The sequence below is a fragment of the Dipodomys spectabilis genome, unplaced genomic scaffold (genome assembly GCF_019054845.1).
Source record: "Dipodomys spectabilis isolate Male_0828 unplaced genomic scaffold, ASM1905484v1 ptg000018l, whole genome shotgun sequence".
Lineage (NCBI taxonomy): Eukaryota > Metazoa > Chordata > Mammalia > Rodentia > Heteromyidae > Dipodomys > Dipodomys spectabilis.
In genome coordinates, this window is record NW_024870695.1 from 4,692,383 (window position 1) to 4,718,252 (window position 25,870).

The 25,870-nt window shown below is 37.8% G+C and overlaps 1 protein-coding gene across 20 annotated transcripts in view; it reads right to left on the reverse strand.

Annotated features, from left to right (window-relative positions):
- Positions 1-25,870, reverse strand: part of Ncor1 (nuclear receptor corepressor 1) — a 172,699-nt gene that overhangs the window by 53,436 nt on the left and 93,393 nt on the right. For 14 of the 20 annotated variants that reach the window (XM_042672047.1, XM_042671893.1, XM_042671888.1 and 11 more), the window contains 5 exons: positions 25,616-25,678; positions 23,625-23,782; positions 17,836-17,962; positions 5,454-6,006; positions 1,933-2,062 (listed from right to left, as the gene is read on the reverse strand). In XM_042672047.1, the coding sequence (XP_042527981.1) occupies positions 1,933-2,062; positions 5,454-6,006; positions 17,836-17,962; positions 23,625-23,782; positions 25,616-25,678 (1,031 nt within the window). The remainder of the gene's footprint in view (positions 1-1,932; positions 2,063-5,453; positions 6,007-17,835; positions 17,963-23,624; positions 23,783-25,615; positions 25,679-25,870) is intronic. The other 6 variants (XM_042672027.1, XM_042671957.1, XM_042671917.1 and 3 more) reach the window with 3 other exon arrangements.

A 25,870-nucleotide genomic window follows, 5' to 3' on the forward strand; every position in this document is an offset into this window, starting at 1 on the left:
ACTGTAGCCTTTCTTTTACAACACTTGCCCCACATGGCAAATATATTTTTCTTATGTGTTTTTCTATTCATGCTAAATTCATGAAGTATTTATATTATAACTAAATAAATCAACATATATTTATGAACAATAAACAGCCATAGGAGGCTCTAGAAATTTAACTGTTTCAGAATCCGTTATCTAAAGACTGCCATGGTTTTTAGCTTACTTTAACACATATATACCATTTTTGTCTCTGTGCTCTGACTGACATATAAACATGGCTTTTCATCCTGTATTCTACAAAGCCAAAATGAATTTCTTTGGTCCAACCAAAATATGACTTCTTACATGACAACTTTCAAGTTAACTCCAAGGCATGCATGATCCTTGAAATCAGTCACAACATTGTGTGATTCCATTTAAGGAAGGTACTATGGTGTAAGAAAAGTTAAATATTTGATCTTTGTTCCTGGCTCTTGGACTGTCTAAAGAGTTGAAAGTATATTTTTTATGAAAATGGGATGGCTTGTTCATGCCACCCAAACTCCAACCTCTAGGGAAGGGAGAGGAGCTGGAAAGTCACACATTCATCACTAAAGGCCAATGATTTAACAGTCTCATATACATCCTGAAAGTCCCATAAGCACCCCTAAATGGGGCCGCAGGAGTTGCACAAGGAAGCACTGAGGGAATGGCGTAGTCCAGAGAGAACACAGAAATTGTACACCCATTCTCACATACCTAGTCCTAGGCAATTGGCTATTTCTGAGTTCTATCTTTTCTAACAGACTAGTAATATAGTGCTCTCTTAAGTTTCGTGAGACATTCTGGCCAAGTACTGAGCCTGCAGAGAGGGTCAGGAAATCTTTCTGCCCAGGCTGGGTTCAAACCACAATCCTCAGATCTAAATCTACTGAATTGCTAGGATTACAAACATGAGCCACCAGCCCAGCAAAACCTGACTTTTAAACTAGTTGGACAGAAGTATAGATAATCTAGGAACCACTGCTTGTATAACTGCCATCTGAAATGAGAAACTAAGCCCTTACATTTGTAGAGTTTAACACTAACACAGGATGCTATCAAAACTTAGTTGAAAGGCTGGACACTGGTGGCTTATGCCTATAATCCTAACTCTTCAAGAGGTTGAAAACTGAGAACCTTGGTTCGAAGCCAGTCTGGACAGGAAAGTCCATGAGACTTTTATCTCCAATAAACCAGCAGAAAACCAGAAGTGGAGCTGTGGCTCCAAGTAAGTTCAGGGACAGCACCCAAGTCCTTCGGGTTCAAGTCTCACAACTGACAACAACAATAACAACAACAATTAATTGAAGCCAAGCATGTGTATACACCTGTGACCCCAGCAACTCAGGAAGTGGAGAAAGGCGGATGGAGGTCTGAGACCAGTGGGGAAAAGGCTCAAGAACCTATCTATAAAACAAACAAGGACTAGAGGAGTACCTTGAATGGTACTGCAATCTGAATTCAGAATTCAGCTCTCTGTAATGCCAGTGTTAAAAAAAAAAAAAAAAAAAAGGCACAATTGAATTCTAGGGTGTGTATTTGGGAAATTGGCTGGTGTGAGGAAAGAACATACATATTTGGTATCAGAAGTGTTGCAGTATCAAAACAGTTCAGTAATATCTAGTCACACTCACAGAAATAAAAGAATAGTGATTCCTAATGGCTAGACAAAGTTGCAGTTGGCTAGGAAAAGAGTTTTTCTTTAATATACAGTTTCAGATTTGGAAGAGGAAAAAGTTCTAGAGTTCAGTTTCCTAACAGCATAAATATATTCTAAACTAATGAGCTATCTACGTAAAATTTATTGACAGTTAATGTTGTATTATATGTTTTATATAGATCAAGAACAAATTAAAGGAGAGTAGAAATATGTCTATAAAGAGTTTTGTACTTCAACTTTACAAATTTCTTGCAATAAAAACTTACCATGGGTGGGATAATAGCAGCTCGATGCTGAAGCTGTGGCAGGTCCAATGGATTTGGTTTTATTGGGGATGAGACTAGTATAGATCCAGTGGGATTTAACAATGAAGGCTTTGCATCCATAGGAAATATTCTGTAATTGGAAAAAACAGATAAAATATATTTTAATAAAACTCTATTCAAATGTAGAGTCATAATTCCTTTTAAGTCAAAAGGTATGTATCTACTCATATATCTATCACATTAACTCTTAACAAGATACATACAGAGTATTACCTAGTACATGCAAGACCTAGATTCAATCTCCAGAACCACTTAAATAAGAAACATTTGAACATGCTGGCAGAGATGTGGGGAAATAGGAACCCTACTGTAGTACTGCTGGGAATGTAAATAGTATAACCACTCTGACTAAACATAGAACTACCCAGCCATACTACTCAGGCATCTACCCAGAACATTATAAATCAGTATATGATAAAGACACTTGCACATCCTTGTTCACTGCTTCACTATTCACAAAAACCAAGATATGCAAACAACCTAGATGCTTAAAAATAGATGAGTGGATCAAGGAAATATGGTACTTATATACAATGGAATTATACTCATCCATTAGCAAGAATAATACTATGCAGGGAAATGGACCTAAAACAAATCATATTAAGTGAAGTAAGACAAACTCATAGACCAATGGCCCAAGGTTTTTTTCTCATATGGAAGCTAGATCTAAAATACAACTAAACTTATACAGGGCTTTATATATTTACACACAAACTGACTACAGGAGGTTATCTGAAGAGGAGGAATCCAAAGGTATAACTCCTCTGAACATCTCATGTACTTTTTAATCAAAACAAATTCCAAGAATTGGAAGCATATTGGGGTCTTTTTAATGCTATTTTTGTTTAATTTTGTTTTTCTTTGGGGAGGCAGGCAAAGGGCAAGGCATAGAAATGGAAGGGAGAAGGGTTAGCAAATGCACTAATTGTATTCAATGTATACTATGTTGAAAAATGTAACGTGGGCCCAGATGGTAGGGGAAAATAGGGGAATGCAAAGGAAGGGTTGAAAATGTCCAGCAAGGATTGTACTTATAACCTAACTTATGAAATTATAACCCCTTTGTACAACTCCTTAAAAAAATAAAAAAGCAATAAAAAGGAACTTGTAATACTAATTTTCCAAATAATATCAACTTACAAGTTGAAATTTATCTGATTTTAGTTATCTACATCTAACCAACAAAACAAGTGTGAATGAAAGCCAATAAAAAGTAGTCTTAATTTAACACTAACATATTAATGTAGGATAAAATTAGTTACCTAATACAGGATTGCCTTGCTGGGAACAGAGTAGAAGCCATTGCCATTGAAAAAAAATGGAGCTTAAGCCAAATTACAAGCTTCTGACTTCTCATGAAAACGGGAAGAACCAAGAACAGAACCAGCATTCCCACAAAGCAACTTCCATATGGACAGTTCTGCTCACACAGTTCCTTATAACATCTAACACGCCGTACCTGCTTCATTCACTCTGCTCTAGTACCTAGTTTAGGGATCTCATATATGGACGGGGAAATTGTGCACTAGTGACATGTCTTATAGGCTTGCTCATATTTCTCAATGCTATCAGTAATTGAGGAAAGGTAAAAATATTTTAAAACATATTAACTGGTAAGAAAATGAGAATATATAAAACTAACATATTTCATTAAAAAAGATGATACTAAAGATGCAGGAAATTGAAAGTGTATTCTAATAATTTGGAAAAATAGAGACTTTGAATTGTCATTCAGAAACCAACATGTTTTTACTAATTTTTTGTTTTGTTTTTATCTAGTGTAGGGAATCAAGCTCAGGGCCTGTACCTGCTAATTAGCAAGCACGCTATCACTGAGCTACATACAAGCAATTATTTACCTACAAGACTACTGTCATGTTCACCTCATAGGATAATCTTCAAAACTGCTGCCATTCTAGTTTTTCCCTTTTATATATAGTTACCAAAATGAACACAGAACACAAATAATTCCTATTTCAAATGAGATGTTTTCATTAAGGAGTTCATTTAGAAAAGACTACTTAAATGTACATACATTTACTCTAGTTAAAAAAATGGGACTTAAAAATCTAGATTACTTGGGCTGGGAAGGTGACTCAGTGGTAGAGTGCTTGCCTTGCATGCCTGAGGCCCTGGGTTCAATTCCTCAGCACCACATAAGCAAAAAGAAAAAAGCCAGAAGTGGCGCTGTGGCTCAAGTGGTAGAGTGCTAGCCTTGAGCTGAAGAGCTGAGGGACAGCGCCCAGGCCCAGAGTTCAGGCCCCACGACTGGACCCCCCCAAAAAAACAAAAAAACAAAAATCTAGATTACTGTAATGCAAAGGGGGAAAAAGACTGATCTCAATGGTTCAATTTCCTGATTAAATCAAAGGTTAGGCAGAATCCCTATTTTATTTCAATTCTTATTGATGGATATTCTAGCACCTACTAAATTTTAAAAAAAATCTCTTCAGGAGTTGTCATTGCTAAATTTATTATTCCAGTATCAAATGTCTTTCTAATGTATTGAAATTTAGAATCTATTGGCTGTGGACTGAAATTAGAATTTTACCAGGATAACCATACATAAAAACCAAAGTATGAATATAATCTAGCTTCTGGTGAGTAGTTGCCTTTTTTTTTTTAACTAAAAAGTTACAAAGGCTAAAAGAAGGACAAAGGTTTAACTTTCTCATTAAATGCTATTTAAGTCTATTTTACATCTAGAACTTGCACCAATCCAACATCTACTGACTACAGACAATTCTACTTCTTTCAAGGAAAAGAGAACATAGGAAAACTAAAAATATTAAAGTAGCATATATTCCTGTATTTTTTACTGTAACTTCCCAAAGCCCTAAAGATATATGCATTTTTAATGAATCTGTCTTTAATGACAAAAAATATTTAAAAATTAATTTGTATTATACCTGATATTTTACTTAGAAACATGAACAGCCTAATAAAATTTTGTTACAAATATGTCATCATAATTACCGTTAACTTGTACTTAAGTTACACGTACTCCATTATTTTCAAAATACTTGATAACTTCACCTTTGAAGCATTTTCTTATATCTGCAACACTGGACCAAGATGGCTTTGCTTTGACATCAAGCCAGCTTAGAGAAGTACAGAGCTGGAGCCAAGGAACCTCTCTCCTTCCAACTTGACCATATCCCACTATTGCCAACCTCAGGAACCAGTCACCTGCAGTTTTATTCATAACTATATAAGCTGAGATTCCATTTTTCTTCTATCATAGAGTATATGTAATAGGACAAGATTAAGACATTCATAATCTATTTTATTAAATATTAATTACTCAATTGTTTTGGTTACTGAAACACATGAACAATAAACACCAATATTAAAATTTTATGCTACTTTTAACTTGCCAGTATTTGTATAGGCATCATTTCTGCAGCTAGCATTGTGACTTAGCTAACAACCAGGAAAGAAGGAAAGGGTACATGTCTTACCTCTGCCTCTCAGGGTCTCCATCCACATCTTCATCAGCACTGCATGTAGCACTGGAATCATTGTCTGACTGGGGCTCGGGCCTTTGGGCATTTATCTGCTGAGCCACCACCAGATCTTCATCTCTAGGCTCTGTCTTCTCACTGGCTCTTTCCAAGTCTCTTTCTTTGGTATCTTCTTCACTTTTAGATGGACTGCTGTCTGGCAGCCTCATTTCAGCATCCACAGATTCTGCTTTGGTAGTGGTTGGGGGATGAGGAACAGAACCTGCTTCAGCATCACACTCCTGGTGGTCCACATCCATCGTCTCCGCTGTCTCAACACTGGTGCTGTCAGTCACCTGGGTCTCCACACTTTCACTCTCAACTGCCTTTGTACTTGGAACTGCTGAGGAGGGAGATGCACCGGGTGCCGGGTCAGTGGTAGACTCGAGCTCAGCCACAGGTTCGGTGTTTCCTCGGGAAGCAGCATTTTCATTGCTGTCTTCACTGGGCTTGACAGTTTCAACTGGTGAAGGAGAAGGAGCACTTTCTGTATCAGAACTATTTTCAGCACCTTAAAGATAATGATACAGCATAAAAATCTGATAATAAACGTGTTTCAGGTGGTGACAGAACCATGCTTGAAAGTGGTGGTTTAGGATGAATTATGCTCCTTTGATGACCTCATTGAAGTATTTACAGGCATGGGAAAAGCTAGTTTCCTGAGAGTATGAAAGTGAAAGATAAAATTGCCTTGACTTTCTGAAAACGAAAGTGAAAAGGTTTTGGATATCTAAGAATAATTTATTTAGATGTGGAAAGGACAGAACAACAAAACTAAGCAAAAAAATTCCTATTAAAAGTATATTTTTAGTCAGGCACCAGTGGCTCACACCTGTAATCCTAGCTACTCAGGAGGCTGGGATCTGAGGATCGAGGTTCTAAGCCTGCCTGGGCAGATAATTGAGGTTCAAAGTCAGCTAGGGAAGAAAACTTATGAGACTCTTATCGCCAATTAACCAGCAAAAAAGCAGTAAATGAAAGTATGGCTCAAGTGGTAGAGTACCATCTTAGAGCAAAAATGACAAGCAAGCAAAGGAAGGGGTGAATAAAAAGAAATGTACTCTTTACTTGACTTATGTAACTGTAACTCCTCTGTAACTCACTTTTTATAACAACCATTTAAAAAAAATTTTTTTTAAAAAGAGAATGAGGCCTCAGTTCAAGCCCCAGTACATGCACAACAAAAAAGACTAGGGTTCAAGTAGTAGACTACAGGTCTAGTAAGCAAAAGGCCCAGAGTTGAAACTTAAGTACTAATCCCCTCAAAAGTTAATTAATTTTAAAAAGCCAAGTGTTTTCTTTCAACTTAAATTTGAAAAAGTAAACAATATTGTATTACTTGCAAAGAAATGGTAGGGGGCTGGGAAGGTGGCTCAGTGGTAGAGAGCTTGCCTTGCATGCCCAAGGCCCTGGGTTCGATTCCTTAGCACCACATAAGCAAAAAGAAAAAAGCCGGAAGTGGAGCTGTGGCTCAAGTGGTAGAGCGCTAGCCTTGAGCTGAAGAGCTGAGGGACAGCGCCCAGGCCCAGAGTTCAGGCCCCATGACCGGACCCCCCCACCCCCCCAAAAAAGAGAAATGGTAGGACCTGGAATAAATTATGTTAAATCAGGCCAGAAAGACAAAAGAGAAAGATTGTTTTCCCTCACATGCAGAAGCCAGAATTCATTTATAACCATATAAGTAAATGCACTGGGTGGTATGCAAGTGTATAAAAAAATGTATTAACTGAAATAAGGTGGAGTCAAGGGAAAACTCAAATAGCATAATTCCTTAGAAAGGTAAAGTCAAGGGCTGGGAAGGTGGCTCAGTGGCCCAAGTGGTAGAACATTAGCCTTGAGCTGAGGGACAGTGCCAGGGCCTAGAGTTCAAGCCCCAGGACCAACAAAACAAAAACAATAACAGAAAAACAGAAATGCACTCTATACTTGATGTATGAAACTGTAAACCCTTTGTATATCACCTTTATGACAATAAAAAAAATTTAAGAAAAATTTTAAAAATCAACAAGCCAGGTGCCAGTGGCTCATGCTTGTAATCCTAGTTACTCAAGAGGCTGAGATCTGAGGATTGTGGTTTGAAGCCAGCCTGAGCAGGAAAGTCCATGAGATTGTGGCTCAAGTGTTAGAGCACTGGCTTTGAGCTGAAGAGCTCAGGGACAGCGCCCCAGGCCCAGAGTTCAAGCCCTACAGGGACAGCGCCCCAGGCCCAGAGTTCAAGCCCTACAACTGACAAAAAAAAAAAAAAAGTAGACATACTAGAAAATAGACATTATTAAATACATACAGTAAATGAAAGAAAGCTAAACAGCATAAATATTTTAATCCAAACATATAAAGTACAAGATAAAATGTATAACACGCAAAAAACCCCCAGTATTTCAGAAAAAGCAGCATTTGAAATTAAATGTTAATTATGTCAGGAAAAAAGAAAAACAAAAATGCAACTTTGTAAATAAAAACTTGAGTATTAAGAATTAGTAGTGATCAGTAGTGACATAAAACATTAACCCCAATAATACTGTTTGTTTTTTTGTCAGTCATGGGGCTTGAACTCAGCTCAAGGTGAGCGCTCTATCACTTGAGCCACAGCGCCACTTCCAGTTTTCTGGTGATTAATTGGAGATTAATTGGACTTTCCTGCCCAGGCAGGCTTTGAACCGTGATCCTCAGATCTCAGCTTCCTGAGTAGCTAGGATTACAGGCGTGAGCTACCAGCACCCAGCAATACTGAGTGTTTTTAAATAAACATATTTGAAAGCGTATTAAGAAAAACTGGCGTCTCAGGGAAGGGAGGGAGGGAGGGGATGGTAGGGGGAAAACAATGGAGGGGGTAACAATGTTCAAGAGGAAGTGTACTCATAACCTCACTCATGTAACTGTAACCCTCTGTATAGTAGCTTTACAATAAAAAAAAAAGAAAAACTGGCGGGATAAAAATATGTCCTTAAAAATAACAAAGCTAAAATGCCAAATACTACTATCACTTACTTTCCCATTCTATCTTTATTCTTTAATGAAACCCAATTACTCTTAAGAGAAAGTTCCAAAATTGTCAACAGGGCCTCTAAGACCATCCTTGTATGCCCTTGACAGGCTCTTACACTAGTCAGTCTCACTGGCTTTGGTGTTTCCTGAATGTCCCACAGGGACTCTGTATGTGCTATTCAGGTTCACTTACTGAAAGGTTCTTTCAGTAAAATAATAACAGCTCAAAATCACATGGTTAAAAAGCATTCTACGCCAGGGATGGTAATCTTAGTTACTCAGGAAACTAAATTAGCAAGACAATCACAGTTCAAAGCTAGCCCCTGAAAAAAAAGTTCAAGAGACTCCCATCTCAACTGAAAAGGCCTTAAGCATGGTGGCATGTGCCTGTCACCCAGCTACTACTAGAAGCACACAAGATGGATCATGGTCCAGGAGTAGAGAAGGCTGGAGGCTTCAAACAGTAGAGCACCTGCCTTGCAAAGTCCTGAGTTCACCACAATGTGGTCCTGTGGCCAGTGTGTGTCTGTTGGGGTGGGGGTGAGGGATGGATTCTATGGTATCTTTAATAAGATTATTTGTTCTATCAGAGCTTTTATAACATGTATTTGACCCTTGGATGTTTTTCCTAGTAAGCTATAAACACTGTAAAGGTAAAGATCATGTATTTTGATGAGCATTAAAGTTCTAGTGACAAACAATGTGCCTGGATTATCATATACTTTCAGAGCCTTGAATTACTTCCAATTTGCCTTGTATATTTTATTTAAAAAATAGACAACAAGGTAATTAAATCTCCCCTAAAACCGATTTTATACACACACACACACACACACACACACAAAGACACATATAATACATACTTCTGTAAATCCAAGTGACTTGTAAGAAAAATTCAAGCTAGATGAACCAATGGTGGATATGGGAAAATAAGATCTTGAGAGACTACCGACACTGATGAATGGCAATAAACTGAGGGAAGACTTGACTCTTCAGACATTACAATAGACCATAAACTGGTATATTAAAACTATCCAGAATTGCTAAAGTGACTAAGAAAATTCATGGGTACAAAAGTCCAGAAATAACTTGTACTAAAAAAACCCTAAGCCACATTAAAAGTAATTTTCAATTACAGAGTAAAAGATGATTTGTTTATTAAATCAGAACTGGCTCATTAAGCCGGGCGCTGGTGGCTCACGCCTGTAATCTTAGCTATTCAGGAAGCTGAGATCTGAGGATCATGGTTCAAAGCCAGCCTGGGCAGGAAAGTCCATGAAACTCTTATCTCCAATAAACACTCAGAAAACCAGAAGTGGCGCTGTGGCTCAAGTGGTAGAGCGCTGCGTTGAGCTGAAGATCTCAGGGACAATGCCTAGGCCCAGAGTTCAAGCCCCATGACCGACAAAAAAAACAAAAACAAAAACAAAAACCCAAAACTGGCTCATTATATTTTAAAAGATGTGCCCCAAGTTGCTTAGTAAGATTTTTTAAATGTTCAGAAGTTAACAAAATAGAATATATTAACCTCTGAAAATATTCTGAGATATCCTTAAGCAAAATAGGTAACACTAACACTATAAGTTTATAAACATATCACTTGTACAAAAAAAATCTTGTATAACCATTCAAGTATGTATGAAGTGTACTACTACATACAGGAGCTGTGAAATAAATCAAACTATATACACTCAATGGAGCCCACATTCCCCTGTGAAACAGATAATGAATCAATACCTGATATATCAGCTGGTAAAAGGCAGAGACTATGAAGCAGCAGGTAAGGCAAAGTGACATGTCAACAGAGGCACTATTCAAAGGAAAGAAGAGAGTGAGGCCCAGGGACTGTTATAGACAAAAGAAAATGAAAATCCAAGGCCCCTGACAGGACTGTCTTATAAGGAAACAACAGGGAGGACAGAACAGCTGGAGTAAAAAGAGCAAACATAAAAGGCTAAGTGTGGGTACTTATATCTGAATTCCAGTTTTCTCAGAAGGGAATGATCAGGTAGATTGTGATATGAGGCCAGTCCAGACAAAGGTTTTGATACTTGCCATTTGAAACAATAAAAAATGGAAGTGGTAATGCATACCTGTTACCCCAGCTACATGGAAGATCTAGAGCCAGGCATAAACTGGGGACTCAATCTGAAACATAATTTTTTTTAAAAAAGGGATAAGGCAGTCTATCAAGGGATAGAGTGCCGGCATAGCAAGCACAAAACCCTGAGTTTAAACTCTAGTATGGCAAAAATAAATAAAGGGACTGGCCAAAAATTTATAAAAGTACAAAGATCATTCAATACATGGCATCATCAGTAACAGTTCTGGGATTTCAATTTGGTTAAAATGGAAGAGAATAAACATGATTGGATATAAATATTCTACTGTGGAAAGAAAAAAATAGAATGGAACAAAAAGAAGCAAGACCAAACAAAAAGTTACCATAGCCAGGCGCTAGTGGCTCATACCTGTAATCCTAGCTACTCAGGAGGCTGCCCAGACAAGAAAGTCTACAAGACTCTTATCTCCAATAAACTACTCAGAAAAGGCTGGAAGTGGTGCAGTGGTTCAAGTGGTAAAGCACTAGCCTTGAGCACAAAGAGGTTCAGGGACAGTGCCTGAACTCAGTCAGAGTTCAAGCCCTGGGGCCAGAAAAAAAGGGAAAAAAAGCTACTGCAATGGAACAGAGCAGAACTAAATATCCAGCAAAAGATAGGAAGAAGAGATCTGCTTCTCAATCTGAAAAATCTATCAAGGAAATGCTGCCACAAGCACTGATAGACCACTTGGAGGAATGAGAGAAAAGATTATAAAAATGATTACTGACATTAAGAAAGACAAAGAGAAAATATAGGGGAAATCTGTTTTGGATGCTGCCTTTGAAGTAGTCCTTAGATATTCAAGTGGAAATGCTAAGTAGGAAGCTAGATAAATGAATGTTGAGCTTGAGAGTTCACCTCTCAAAAGCAAAACCAGAGCTGGGTGCCAGTGGCTCATGCCTATAATCCTAGCTACTCAGGAGGCTGAGATCTGAGGATTATGGTTTGAAGCTAGCCCAGACAAGAAAGTCCACAAGACTATTATGTCCAATAAACTACTCAGAAAAGGCTGGTAGTGGCACTATGGCTCAAGTGGTGGAGTGCTAGCCTTGAGCACAGATAGGCTCAGGAACAGAGCCCCAGCTCTGAGTTCAAGCCCAGGAAAGAAAAGAAAAGAAGAGGAGGGGAGGGGAGGGGAGGGGAGAAAGAGAGAGAGACAGAGACAGAGAGAAAGAGAGAGAAAGAGAGAAAGAGAGAAAGAAAGAAAGAAAGAAAGAAAGAAAGAAAGAAAGAAAGAAAGAAAGAAAGAAAGAAAGAAAGAACAACAGGATAAGCAAAAACTCAGAATAGGGTTATGACTATAATATATAATAACAAGATCAGTGAAATATTGAAATAATGAAAAATCTAACAAAAAACCTTATTTCTGTCTACAAAGTGATGGGACACCTCAAATTCAAAGGCAAACTGACAATCACTTATCCTTAAAATATCAGGGGACATGTCAGTGATGGTATAGTGATAAAATCATCTGATATCAGCACTGTTTTTATATATATCTATATATATATAGATATATATATAGATATTTTTTTTTTTTTTTTGGTCGGTTGTGGGACTTGAACTCTGGGCCTAGGCACTGTCCATCAGCTCTTCATCTCAAGGCGAGCGTTCTACCGCTTGAGCCACAGCACCACTTCCGGTTTTCTGGTGGTTAATAGGAGATAAAGAATCTCACGGACTTTCCTTCCCAGGCTAGCTTTGAACCTCGATCCTCAGATCTCAGCCTCCTGAGTAGCTAGGATTACAGGCGTGAGTCACCGCACCCAGCTATATTACATTCTTGTATTCTTCCAACCCATAAAAATACTAGGAATATTTCCAAGGCATAATGCTTCAGCAAATGTTAACCAAAGGCAAATATCTTTTTTCCTAAACCAAGGATGGTAGCTCATGCCTATAATCCCAACTACTCAGGAGGACTGAAATCTGAAGTTAGACAATGCAAAAAGTTAGCAGACCCCAATTTCAATCTGTAAGCTGGGTATACTATAGTAGTGTACATCTATAGTTCCAACTATGTATAAGGCATAGGAAGCAAGATCTTGGTGTAAGGCTGATCCTTGGGGGGGGTGGTGAGAGGGAGGGGAGAACCATGAAATCCAATGTGAAAAAATTATTGAAAAGCAAAAACAGGACTAAAAATGTGAAACTAGTGGTAGAGTACCTGCCTGCCTACTAAGCACAAGGCCCTAAGTTCCAACCCTAGAAATGCAAATGTATACTTATTTATCTTTTTGTGCCAGTCTAGCTGGGCTTGAACTCAGGGCCTGGGCACTATCCCAGAGATTTTTCTTGCTCAAGTCTAGTGCTCTACCACCTGAGCCACAGTTCTGCTTCCAGCTTTTTTAGTGGTTAACTGGAGAAAAGAGCCTCAGAGACCTGTATGTCAGGTTGGCTTTGAACTGTGATCCAGATCTCAGCTTCCTCAGTAGCTCTGATTACAGGCATGGGCCACCAGTGCCCACATGATATTTATCTATTTTGTACAATCATACATTACATACATATAAATATATGTTTAACATATTACATTAGATACTAATTATTTATATGTGGTATGTATACAGTAATTATTTAGAACAAGAGAATAAGAATAAATCCAAATTTTGTTAAGTAGTAAATCTTTCTGATTCAGCTACTTTAATCTTGAATGTCAAATATATTTTAAGAAAAGTGATTCACAGAAATTCTCAACTCATATATATATGTATACACACATATATATATGTATACACACACATATATCCCTTCATTCTATATTCTTCATTCTTCCACAGGCAAGAGCCTTGTCACACAATAAACAGTGCACCTGAGTTAACTACAAGTGTACAATCACAAGTCACATATTTATATTGTTATATATTCATATAGCATATATTCATATACATTTATATTCTGTTCTATAAAAACTTACAAATAAAACTAACTTCATTTCCTATTATTAGAAAACTATTCAAAATGTCACAGGATAACCTTATGTATGGTTGCATAAAATGTAACTAACTAGGCTATCATGGATCAAATCAGAGGGACACACTATCTTAATATTTTCAAAAAGGTTTTACACCAAGACAAAATAAGAGGAAAAAAAATAGAAGGGAAAAAGTCAACTTTGTGGTACTAATATTTTAAGAATCCGGGGGCTTGGAAGATGGCTCAGCGGTAGAGCGCTTGCCTTGCATGCCTGAGGCCCTGAGTTCGATTCCTCAGCACCACATAAACAAAAAGTAAAAAGCCGGAAGTGGTGCTGTGGCTCAAGTGGTAGAGCGCTAGCCTTGAGCTGATGGACAACACCCAGGCCCAGAGTTCAGGCCCCACCACTAGACCAAAAAAAAAAAAAAAAAAGAATCGGTTAACCCATCTACAAACAGAACTTTTTTGTTCTGAAATTAACAAATTTGTAATAATGGGGGTGGGCTTTATTAGGGACTAAATTGTGACTCCCTCCATAATTTAAATGTTGAAGCCCTAATACCCAGTGTGACTGCATTTGGAGACAGTGCCTTAAACTGAAGTTAAATGAAGTTATAACAGTGGCCTCTAATCCAGCAGAGCTGTTATTGAATAGATACTAGGAGTGTATGCCTACAGAGGAAAGTTATATGAGGACTTTCTACAAACCAGGAAGAGGATTTGACATCAGAAGGAATTTGGCCAGCAGTCTGATCATGATTTTCAGCCTCCTAATAGGCAAAAATAAGTGTCTGTAGTTTAAGCTATCCAGTGTATAGTATTCTATTATAACAGCCAAAAAGATTAATACAGTTGACCTATATTGTCCCTGTACCTGTTGCTATATACAGTACCAAATATAAATACATATACTACCTTTTCTCCACCTATACATTTATGTTAAAATTTACTTATAAATGAGATACAGGAAGAGATAAATAAAATGGAATGAATCAAAAATTACACTAGAGGGCTGGGAAGGTGGCTCAGTGGTAGAGTGCTTGCCTTGCATGCCTGAGGCCCTGGGTTTGATTCCTCAGCACCACATAAGCAAAAAGAAAAAAGCTGGAAGTGGCACTGTGGCTCAAGTGGTAGAGTGCTAGCCTTGAGCTGAAGAGCTGAGGGACATCACTCGGGCCCAGAGTTCAGGCCCCACGACCGGACCCAAAGAAAAAAAAAATTACACTAGAATAAAAATAATGTGGACATGGTCTCTCTCTCCAAGTAATATTTTCACACAGTGACTGACCTTGTAAAAGAGAAACAACTGTCCAGGTCTCATTTACATTTGTAATACCAGGAAATACTAGCTACCAGCTAAAACTTTTGTAAATGCACAGACTCTTATGGGCTCTGAAAGTACCATGAGTATAGTAAATTGCATTGGCAGCATTATTATAAGAGTGAGCTTCCAGCTGGGTGCTGGTGGCTCACGTCTGTAATCCTAGCTACTCAGGAGGCTGAGATCTGAGGATCGCGGTTCAAAGCCAGCCTGGGCAGGAGAGACCGTGAGACTCCTATCTCCAATAAACCACCAGAAAACCGGAAGTGGCGCTGTAGCTCAAGTGGTAGAGCGCTCGCCTTGAGCTGAAGAGCTGAGGGACAGCGCCCAAGCCCAGAGTTCAAGCCCCACGACCGACAAAAAAAAAAAAAAAAGAGTGAGCTTCTTCCAATATTCTCTTTACACCCGTATTACTTCATTTTAACCCTCGCCACCCCCAGAAAAAGCCTGAACTTGTGGGTAGAGACAAGAGGGAAAAAGTGATAGAAAGTGAAGAAATTGCCCAAAAAGAAATACACTGTTTATCTGACTTATGCAATTGTAACCTTCTGTATATCACCTTTATAATAATAAAAATTCTTTTTTAAAAAGACTCACAGAAAAAGTTTCCTTAATGTTCAAAGACAAAACTCATTTCAAGACAAATTTTATATTTAAAAGACAAGAATAAGCCGAGCGCCAGTGGCTCATGATTGTAATCCTAGCTACTCAGGAGGCTGAGAACTGCGGATCATGATTCAAAGCCAGCCTAGGCAGGAAATTCTCTGAGACTCTATCTCCAATAAACCACCAGAAAACTAAGTGGCACTGTGGCTCAAGTGGTAGAGCGCTAGCCTTGAGCTGAAGAGCTCAGGGACAGTGCCCAGGCCCAGAGTTCAAGACCCACAATTGATTAAAAAAAAAAAAAAAAAAGACAAGAATAGTCAGGTGCTAGAGTTTCACGCGGTAATAATAGCTACTCAGGGGACTGAGATCTGAGGATCATTGTTCAAAGCCAGTCTTGGCAAAAAAAAAGTCCATGAGACTCTCATCTCCAATTAACCACCAAAAAGCTAGAGGTACAGCTGTGGTTCAAGTCACAGAGAACCAAAAAGCTTAGGAAGAAGACCCAGGCCCTGAGTTCAAGCCCTACTACAAGTACAAAAAAAAAAAAAAAAAAGCTGGGCACCTGTGGCTCAAATCTGTAATCCTAGCTACTCTGGAGGCTGATATCTGAGGATTGTAGTTCAAAGCCAGCCCTGGCAGGAAAGTCTGTAAGGTCTTATCTCCAATTAACCACCAGAAAACGTAAGTAGCACTGTGGCTCTAAGTGGTAGAGTACTAGCTTAAAGCAAAAGAGCTCAGGGACAGCATCCACGCCCTATGTTCAAGCCCCACAACCACAAATAAACAATTTTTAAAAATTAAAAAACAGTAAGTGGAAAAAAATAAGTAAAAGACAAGATGACACATAATATTAGCACTTAGGAGACTTAAGGCAGGAGGATTCTGAGTTGCAAGCCATCCTTGACTACAAAGGAAATTCTAAGCCAGCTTAAGGCTATATAAGAAATCCTGTCTCTAAATAAATCAATGAAACCAAACATAGTATTTATCAAACAGGAAGGTGTAAGGCTTCCTGAGTTTACATAAAATGTAAAAGCCTACAAAAGATAAACAGTTCTGGGCTGGGAAGGTGGCTCAGTGGTAGAGCTCTTGCCTTGCATGCCTGAGGCTGGGTTCGACTCCTAAGCACCACATAAAAAAATAAGAATAAAAAAAAAAAGCCAGAAGTGGCGCTGTGGTTCAAGTGGTAGAGCGCTAGCCTTGAACTGAAGAGCTAAGGGACAGTGCCCAGGCCCAGAGTTCAGGCCCCACGACTGGACCCCCCACAAAAACAAACAAACAAAAAACAGTTCTAAGCTAGGTATGATGTTATATGCCTATAATCCCAGCACTTAGGACACTAAGACGGGGGAGGGGGGGGGGGTTCAGCCAGTACTATATAGTAAGATACTTTCTAAAATTAAAAAAGATTAACAGCTATTATTAAACTCACAATTTAAATTCTGGTAATCAAAAAGAAAAAGAGCAAATGAGTCAGGCAATTTTTTTTGGGGGGTGGGGTGGGGGGGAGGGAGGAATCAGTAATGGGGCTTGAACTCTGGGCCTGGGCGCTGTCTCCACACTCTTCAGCTCAAGGCGAGTGCTTTACTATTTGAGCCACAGTGACACTTCCAGTTTTCTAGGGATTTATTGGAGATATGAGTCTCATGGTCTTTCCTGCCCAGGCTGGCTTTGAACCATGATCCTTTGCCTACTGAGTAGCTAGGATTATAGGTGTGAGCCACTGGCCAACTGACAGGCAAATATTTGTAATATTATAAATGGCTGCAAGGGAATTATGGGAATCCTCACACCAGAGATAGTCGATTTGTAAAAGAAAGTTGTTAAAATGTTAATAGTAATGTAATCTGAAATAAATTATTAGTGTCTTCTTTTCATTAGCGCTTAAAATGCTTACGTTAAAAAAAAAAAACTATAATTGGTTTACTCAAGAAACAAAGGGATTTTATTATTCCGTCAGTATCTTAGGTTAGTATTTCTCTACTGGACCTTCTAGATTCATTAATTCTTATCATAGGAAAGCATAAATCCAATATATTTACATGGTAAAAAATATGAAATCATGAAGCACAAATATATATACGTAAATTTAAAATATGAAGTCAACCTTAAGACAATAAAAAAGAAATATAATGATAACTGAACAATTAGATTCAGCAATGATAGGCACACATTTTATTCATGTTGGTACTTGATACATGAAGCTGGACTATCAGTTTCAAGCTCTTCTATTTGTAGTATTTGAACCACCTTAAGTACTATATAAGTATTTGTTGGTCAGTACAGTATGTTCAAGTTCAAAGTTTATGCCATAAAAACAGTGATAAACTGTTTCTTCAGTGAAGAAAAAAAATTATACATTACATGTGGGATGTCAGAAGTCACAACTAAATTTAAGATTTTGAGATACCTTCACTATCTTCTTGATTTTCTTCTTCATTGGAGGCTTCAATGTCTTCATCTTCCTGAGCAGAAACAGTGGAAGCAACACTTTCACACTGAGACACATCTCTTTCTTCACGAGGTTTCCTTGATGTCTAAAAAAGGTACACAATGTGCAATTATTTCAGATTTACATAACTGTAAGGGCAACAATTAAACAATATCATTTCTGCAATAATGCAACACACTGATACACACATATAACAGAAGAGGGCTAAGTGTCTAACAACAGCTGTAGAAATGTATCAAAAATTAAATCTAGAGCAGGCATAGTAGCACATTCTAGCAATTCTACTACACAAGAGGTTCACAATAAGAGGATGGATGTTGCAGGCTAGCCAAGACAAAAATGTGAACCCTAAGTAAAAAATAAATAGAGCAAAAATGGTCAGGAACATGTCTCAAGTGGCAGAACACTTAAACAAGTGTGAGGGCCTCAATTCAAACCGCCCCCCCCCTTTTTTAAGTTACAACTAAACTGTTTTGAAGTTGCCATTCCCCTCCCCTATTCCTGATTAATGTATCTTCTTTTTTTTTCTCTTTGTTTTTTGGCTAGCCTTTAACTAAAGGCAGGGGGAAGACACACAAATAGTCCTATATAGTTATAAATATTATTTTCAAAACCTGTAACATAAATGCTGTTGACTGATGCCTGTAATCCTAGCTACTCAGGAGGCTGAGGTCTGAGGATTGCAGTTCAAAGTTTTGCAGCCCAAAGCCTGGGCAAGAAAGGGAGTGAGACTCATCTTCAATTAACCACCAAAAAACTGGAAGTGGAGCTGTAGCTCAGGTGGTAGAACACTAGCCTTGAGAAAAAAAGCTCAGGGACAGGACCTATACCAAAAAAAACAAAACAAAACAAAAAAAAACTAACAAAGTTATGAACTGAATGTATCCCTATCATGAATTCTTCAAAATTATTTTTATAATGATTCTACAAAAATCTATTGACATAACTAAAACTATTTATATAATTTTCTACTTGGGGTAAATAGAAGCTATAATTAGTATTGAAAATCATGTATCTTATGGAAACAATACAACATTTGTGTTATTACTAAATACATTTTACTATCATTAGCAATAAGGTCCATTTTTGTTGTTAAATAGTAGCTCCCATTCTGCAAACTATGTATTTACATAAAACCACATGTATGAGTATGTACATACACATTTAAGAAACACACGCTACTTACATAGTATTTACAACCTCATATTGCTAAATACACTTCATTTGCATACCTTGGTTCTGTCTAGTTCTGGTGTTGGTAGTTCTGGTCTAGGCCCTCAAAGAACCTGTCATGGTAATTCAGCTGTCAGCCTCTCCTAGCAAGACTCCCAACTGCTAAAGATTTATCACAGTGGAGGGAAGGGATGATAGGGGAAAAACAAAGGAGGTAACAATGCTTGATAAGAAATGTACTCATTACCTTGCTTATGTAAATGTAACCCCTCTGTACAGTATTTTCACAATAAAAAAAACTTATAAAAAAAAAGATTATTATAGTGTACCTAGGCATTGTTCTTAGTTGGAACATGACAGAATTTAGGATCCAACATGAAGTGTCAACTAATTAAAAAGAAACAATTTCCAATGTACAAGTCATAGAACTAGGGTGAACTAGCTTCTTAAAAATTCATAGGGGCTGGGAAGGTGGCTCAGTGGTAGAGCGCTTGCCTTGCATGCCTGAGTCCCTGGGTTCGATTCCTCAGCACCACATAAGCAAAAAGAAATAAGCCTGAAGTGGCGTTGTGGCTCAAGTGCTACAACACTAGCCTTGAGCTGAAGAGCTGAGGGACAGCGCCCAGTTGTCCCTCAAAAACAAAACAAAACAAAACTATTAGGGGCTGGGAAGGTGGCTCAGTGGTACAGCGCTTGCCTTGCATGCATGAGGCCTTGGGTTCGATTCCTCAGCACCACATAAGCAAAAAGAAAAAAGCTGGAAGTGGCGCTGTGGCTCAAGTGGTAGAGCGCTAGTCTTGAGCTGAAGAGCTGAGGGACAGTGCCCAGGCCCAGAGTTCAGGTCCCATGACTGGACCCCCAAAAAAAAAAAAAAATTCCATTCCAAGCCAGGCACCGTTGGCTCATGCTTGTAATCCTAGCTACTCAGGAGGAAGCTTATATCTGAGGATCTCTGCTCACAGCCAGCCCGGGAAGGAAAGTCCGTGAGACTCTTACCTCCAATGAAAAAACCACTAGAAAACTGGAAGTGGCACTGTGGCTCAAGCGGTAGAGTGCTCTCCTTGAACTAAAGAACCTGCAGGGACAGCAGAGTTCAAGCCTAGAGTTCAAGCCCCATGACCGACCCCCGTCCTCCCCACAAATCCATTCTATTGCCAGGCACTGATGGCTCAAGCCTGTAATCCTAGCTACTCAGGAGGCTGAGATCATGTTTCAAAGCTAGCCCAGGCAGGAAAAGTCTCTGAGACTCTTATCTCTAATTAACCACCAGAAAACTGGAAGTAGTGCTGTGGCTCAAGTAGTAGAGCTCAGGGACAGTACCTAGGCCCAGAGTTCAAGCCCCATAACCGACCAAAAAAAAAAAAAAAAAATCCATTCTATGCTTCTTACAGGAATACAAGAGAATAATTCCAGAGGGATACAAGGGTCATACTATTTTAAAACCATTCAAAGAAATGGAGGTGTGGCTCAAGTGGTAAGCGTCCCAGCCTTGATTTAAAAAGGCAAGCAAAGCAGGGTACTAGTGGCTCACACTTCTAATCCTAGCTACTCTGAAGCTGAAATTTGAGGAATATAGTTAAAAGTCAACCTGAGCAGGAAAGTCATGAGTCTCTTATCTCTAACTACTAAGAAGTCAGAAGTGGAGCTGTGGCTCAAGTGGCAGAACCTTAGCCTTGAGCAAAAAAGCTCAGAGACAGAGCACACACACACACACAAAAGACCCATTACATGTCAACATAAAAAACATATTTTGTAACATTTAAAAATAACTATTTCACAAACCAAGAATAACAGTGAAAAAAACGACACTTTTTTAATGTTTTAGAAATCTCTGTAATGCCTGACCCAATAATAAACAGAATTTCCAAATGTGCTTCCACATGTACCCTATTCTTAGATACAATGTTTTCATTGAAGCATATGAAAAAACATGGATTCACACAGATTGTAGGTTAAAAAAAACAGTATTGGAGGCAACTTCAGATAATTGAGGCTATTATTCTTTCTGTAGCAAGACTCAAATAGTTACACTAAGATAACCTGGAATCACAGCAAGAAATGTTTATATACTTTATATTAAAATCTGCTCAACTGTCTCATACTCTGATCCATTTAAAAACATTGTCTTAAATTTTTATGAATCATTTAGCAGTGAATGATATCTAATGTAACATCATGATCTGGTCATATGATAAATATAGAAGGGCTAGAGATACCTCAGACAGACCACTTGCCTAGCATGCAAAAGGTTCTGGGTTACATCATCCACAATACCAGACCCCCTCAAAAAAAAAAATTTACACAAGATTTTCAACATTTGCCATTATTATTACTGATCTCATCAGAAAAGTATATAATTGGGAGATCATGGTGCTTGCTGTATTTAGATCTAGAATGACCTAAGACAAGGTAGAACTTTCTAAAGGTGAGGCTGAGGCCTAAGTCACTGAAAGCATGGCCCTAAAGAGGAAACTTGACCTTTCCCATTTCTTTTTTCCATAGGTGAATAGAAACCCTGGCACTAGCATTCTTGCTGTGATGTACTTGCTGCAAGCCAAAAAAGAAATGTGGCCTATGCATTAGGACTTCAAAAACTGTAATCTAAGATAAATATTTCCTCTTTTAAAGTTTAGTGCTTCAGGTGTTTTCTATAGTAATAAAAACATGAGGGCTGGGAAGGTGGCTCAGTGGTAGAGCACTTGCCTTGCATGTCTGAGGCCCTGGGTTTGATTCCTCAGCACCACATAAGCAAAAAGAAAAAAGCCGGAAGTGGCACTGCGGCTCAAGTGGTAGAGTGCTAGCCTTGAGCTGAAGAACCGAGGGACAGCGCCCAGGCCCAGAGTTCAGGCTCCACGACCGGACCCCAAAAAAACAACAACAACAACAACAAAAAAAAAAAAACATGAAAATGAATATATATTTTCAAAAAACATCTCATTTTTGCACAGAATTTTAAAAAGGCAAAGTATAAAAATACCCCAAGCTCTTTTTTTAAATCAATAACAGGGTCATCCAATGTCAAAAACTATCTGCCTAATACTGAAACTGAAAACTGTTTGACATTAAATTAAATATGATAGTCCATGAAAAATAGTGGATTAGTTCAGTTTGGAGAAAGAACATAAGAATCTTTCCCTGACAGAAACATTACACTCTGCCATACAGTAGAAGAGCTGACTGAACAAACCCTTCTCATTTCATCACAATACAGGAAAAGATAAAAGGACATGTACTCTAAAATACTTAACAAAATTAAAAAAAAATTAACAAGATTTAACAAAATTCTCAAGATTTAACAAAATTCTTATTCCTTCATCAAAGACATCAGAAGTAATACTCTCATATTTTACTTTTTTGTGTTGAAATCAAACTCAAGGTCTTGTACATGCTAGGCAGCAGTGAAATAGGCATTTAAAAAATTCATAAAGACTTATAGATGCAGAACTCATTGAGTACAGCACCTGTGGTGTCCTGCAATGACTGATGCTCATTTTTACCTATCACAGCTTTAAACTTCGTAACACAAATGTCAATACAGTAGGAAAAGTGAATTATATCTTACTATGTTAGGTTTTTTTTCGTTATTATATTTTGTATTATATAGTATACTGCTTTTAGGAAAATAGGTTTTAACCTCAGAGAACTCAAAAAAACTTTAAGAACTTTAAAATCCACTACAACTTTTTTTTAGAATTTTCAATAATCTTATAATCCCTGACTTTTTATTCCATAGGCTTTCTCTTGAAAAAGAAAAAAAGTGATTTGAATTTTGAAGGTTTTTAAAATATTTTTTATGGTAAGAATACTGTACAAAGGGGTTACATGAATAAGGTAATGAGTACATTTCTTATCGAGCATTGTTACCCCTCCTTTGTTTTTCCCCTACCATCCCTTTTCTCACCACCTCCCCAGCTTCTCCTCACTACCACCTCCCGAAACTGTAAAGTTTGTTTTCAACATAGTGTCTTGAACATCTCTGATTGTTACAACTGTTTATTTCTTTTACTTCAAGACCTCACTATGGAACCCAAGCAAACCTAAAATTATGATTTTTTTGCTTCAAATCTGAGTGGACTGTGTTTTGGTAATTGTTCAACATAATCAATACAATACTACCAAAAATAAATTTTAAAATGCCTATGTTTTACCAGATAATAGTAATTCAGAAGTACTGAAATACTATTATGAAAAATGTAAGTCTTCAAAGGCAGTACAAAAGGCAATAGTTAACTCATATAGAGAAATTAAAACATTTTACTTTTAGGGGGAGTACGGGGGATTGAACTCAGATCCTGTCACTTGGTAGGCAGGCACTCTACTATTTGAGTCAGACTTCTAGCCCTTGAAATTATCCTACTTCTTACAGGTAAATACATAAATAAAAATATAAAACAAGCTCTGTGCCAAGAACCACTGATGATGTTTATAATTCTAGCACTCAAGAGTCTTAAGCAGGAAGATCTTGAGTTCAGAGCTAGCCTGGACTACACAGTGAGACTAGGTCTCATATAACACAAACACAATTCTCTGTAGTTCAAAAGCACTCTGAAGTTAAAAAAATAATAAATACTTACCACCTCTAATATACTCACTTTCTGTTTATGTTGCTGCAAGAGGTTGTCAAGATTGTGTCGCCTTTTATAGTTAAAATAGAAATTTTTACACTGAGCTTCACTTTTAGTTCCCACCATTTTGGCAATTGCTGCCCAGTTACGACCATGTTCTACTAAGCCTGTATTTGAAAAAGAGATCAAGCATTAATTAACAGCTACCTAATTAATCAAGAAAAATAACAAAACAGCCTAGGTGTTATGGTCACTATCTTTAACAAAACTGTGCTTTCAAGTACTTTTAATATACTTCAATATTTATTAAAATACTTAAGACACAAAACTCATTTACATATCTGTATTTTTCTCCCAAATCAAAAACATGCTCATTCCAGGAAGAACTAAATCTCATCCTTAATACAAACCTCCCACAAAACTAGAACAATGATAGACCCATAGTGGTGGTTCATATACTTACAAACTGACTAACTGGGTACTTTTACAGTCTTAGAGAAACAAACCAGTAATAGAATAACTAAATATAAATGATTAATACAAACTCTTGCCAAGCACAGTAGCTCATGCCCGTAATCATAGCTACTGAGGAGGGTAAGACCTGGATGGTCATTGCTTGAAGCTAGTCTAAGCAGAAAAGTCCAGGAGACTCTTCTGGACTCTCCAATAGACTAGCAAAATGCTAGGTTGACTCAAGTGGTAGGGCACACACAATGAGCAAGGAAGCCAAACAAGAAAGTTACAGAATATAATACCTGCTATTAGCAAACACAAACATACACACCCAAATATAGAAAGAAAAAAAAAACACCTACAGCCTCAAAATCTCAAGTATATGAAACTTCATTTATAATTAACATTTAATGTTAGTCAATTTATGAACAATCCATCAAAGATTTAGTTTTTAAAAAGCCTGTCACAGATGACAAAAAGTTAAACAAGTTAAGATTTCTATAATCAAGCTGTATGTCACACAAATACACATGCAAAGAATATAAGTGTATGTGTATATTTACATATGTAAAGAGCAATACAAAGATATACCTTAGACACAGGTATATAAAAGTAGTAATTCCCAGTACAAATAACTTATAGGCCAAACATCAGTTTTTCAAGGTTAATGTAATTAGCTTCCTTTAATAATGAAAACTGGAAGATCACTACCAAATCTCACCAAAAGAACAGTGACTAAACACTATGTATAACACTAGGTATAAATAGTTACATAGGTATATTTGCTAGAAAAAAAGATACAGCTAGTATCTACTTACTAAACCATGATATTTTGATGAATAATTGTGAATCATTTTTAATTATATAAATTTAGCATATGTCAATTATAGCAAATAGATTTTAAATGAGGTCAAGCACAGTGGCTCATACCTGTAATCCCAGCTATTTAGGAGGCACAGTCAAGAGGATCAAGGTTTGAGATGAGTCTCGTCAAAAAGTATGAAGCCAGGAGCTGATTGCTCATGCCAGTAACCCTAGCTACTTAGGAGGCTGATCTGAGGACTACAGTACAAAGCAACCCTGGGCAGGAAAGTCCATAAGACAATTATCTCCGGCTAAGATATGGGGATCATGGTTCAAAGCCAGCTGGGGTAGAAAGGTCCCTATGAGACGCTAATCGCCAAAAAAACGACTCAAAAAACCAGAAGTGTCACTGTGTCTTAAGTGGTAAAGCGCAAGCCTTGAGCACAAAGAAGCTCAGGAACAGTACCCAGATCCTGAGTTCAAGCCTCAGTACTGGTAAAAAGAAAAAAAAAGTGGATAAACTTGTTCAAACTATAGAGAGAGAATCTCTTACGTCCTTAAAATATGGCCATTTTAAGGCACACTGGGATACTTATTGAGTACTTACATTACTTTTTTTGAAATTCTATATTTTCTTTTGAAAGAATTGTATTCTTCCAATTTAAAACTTAGCTCCGTCCCATTCATTACTAATCACTATTTAAAAGATAAAAAGCCCAGGGGTCTGAACCATTATGATTTACCTTTCTTAGCAACTTCCATTTCTTCTTCTGTCCATCGAGAGGTTTCTACGGGCTCTGTGGAAACTGAGAAATACAGTTAAGAAAACTAAGTTACCCCTCATTCAGACAAACCATGTAATTGAGAACATAGTTGATGTAAAAACATACTGGCTGGGTGCTGGTGGCTCAGGCCTGTAATCCTAGCTTTACAGGAGGCTGAGATCTAAGAATCAAGGTTCAAAGCCAGCCCAGGCAGAAAAGTGAGACTCTTATCTC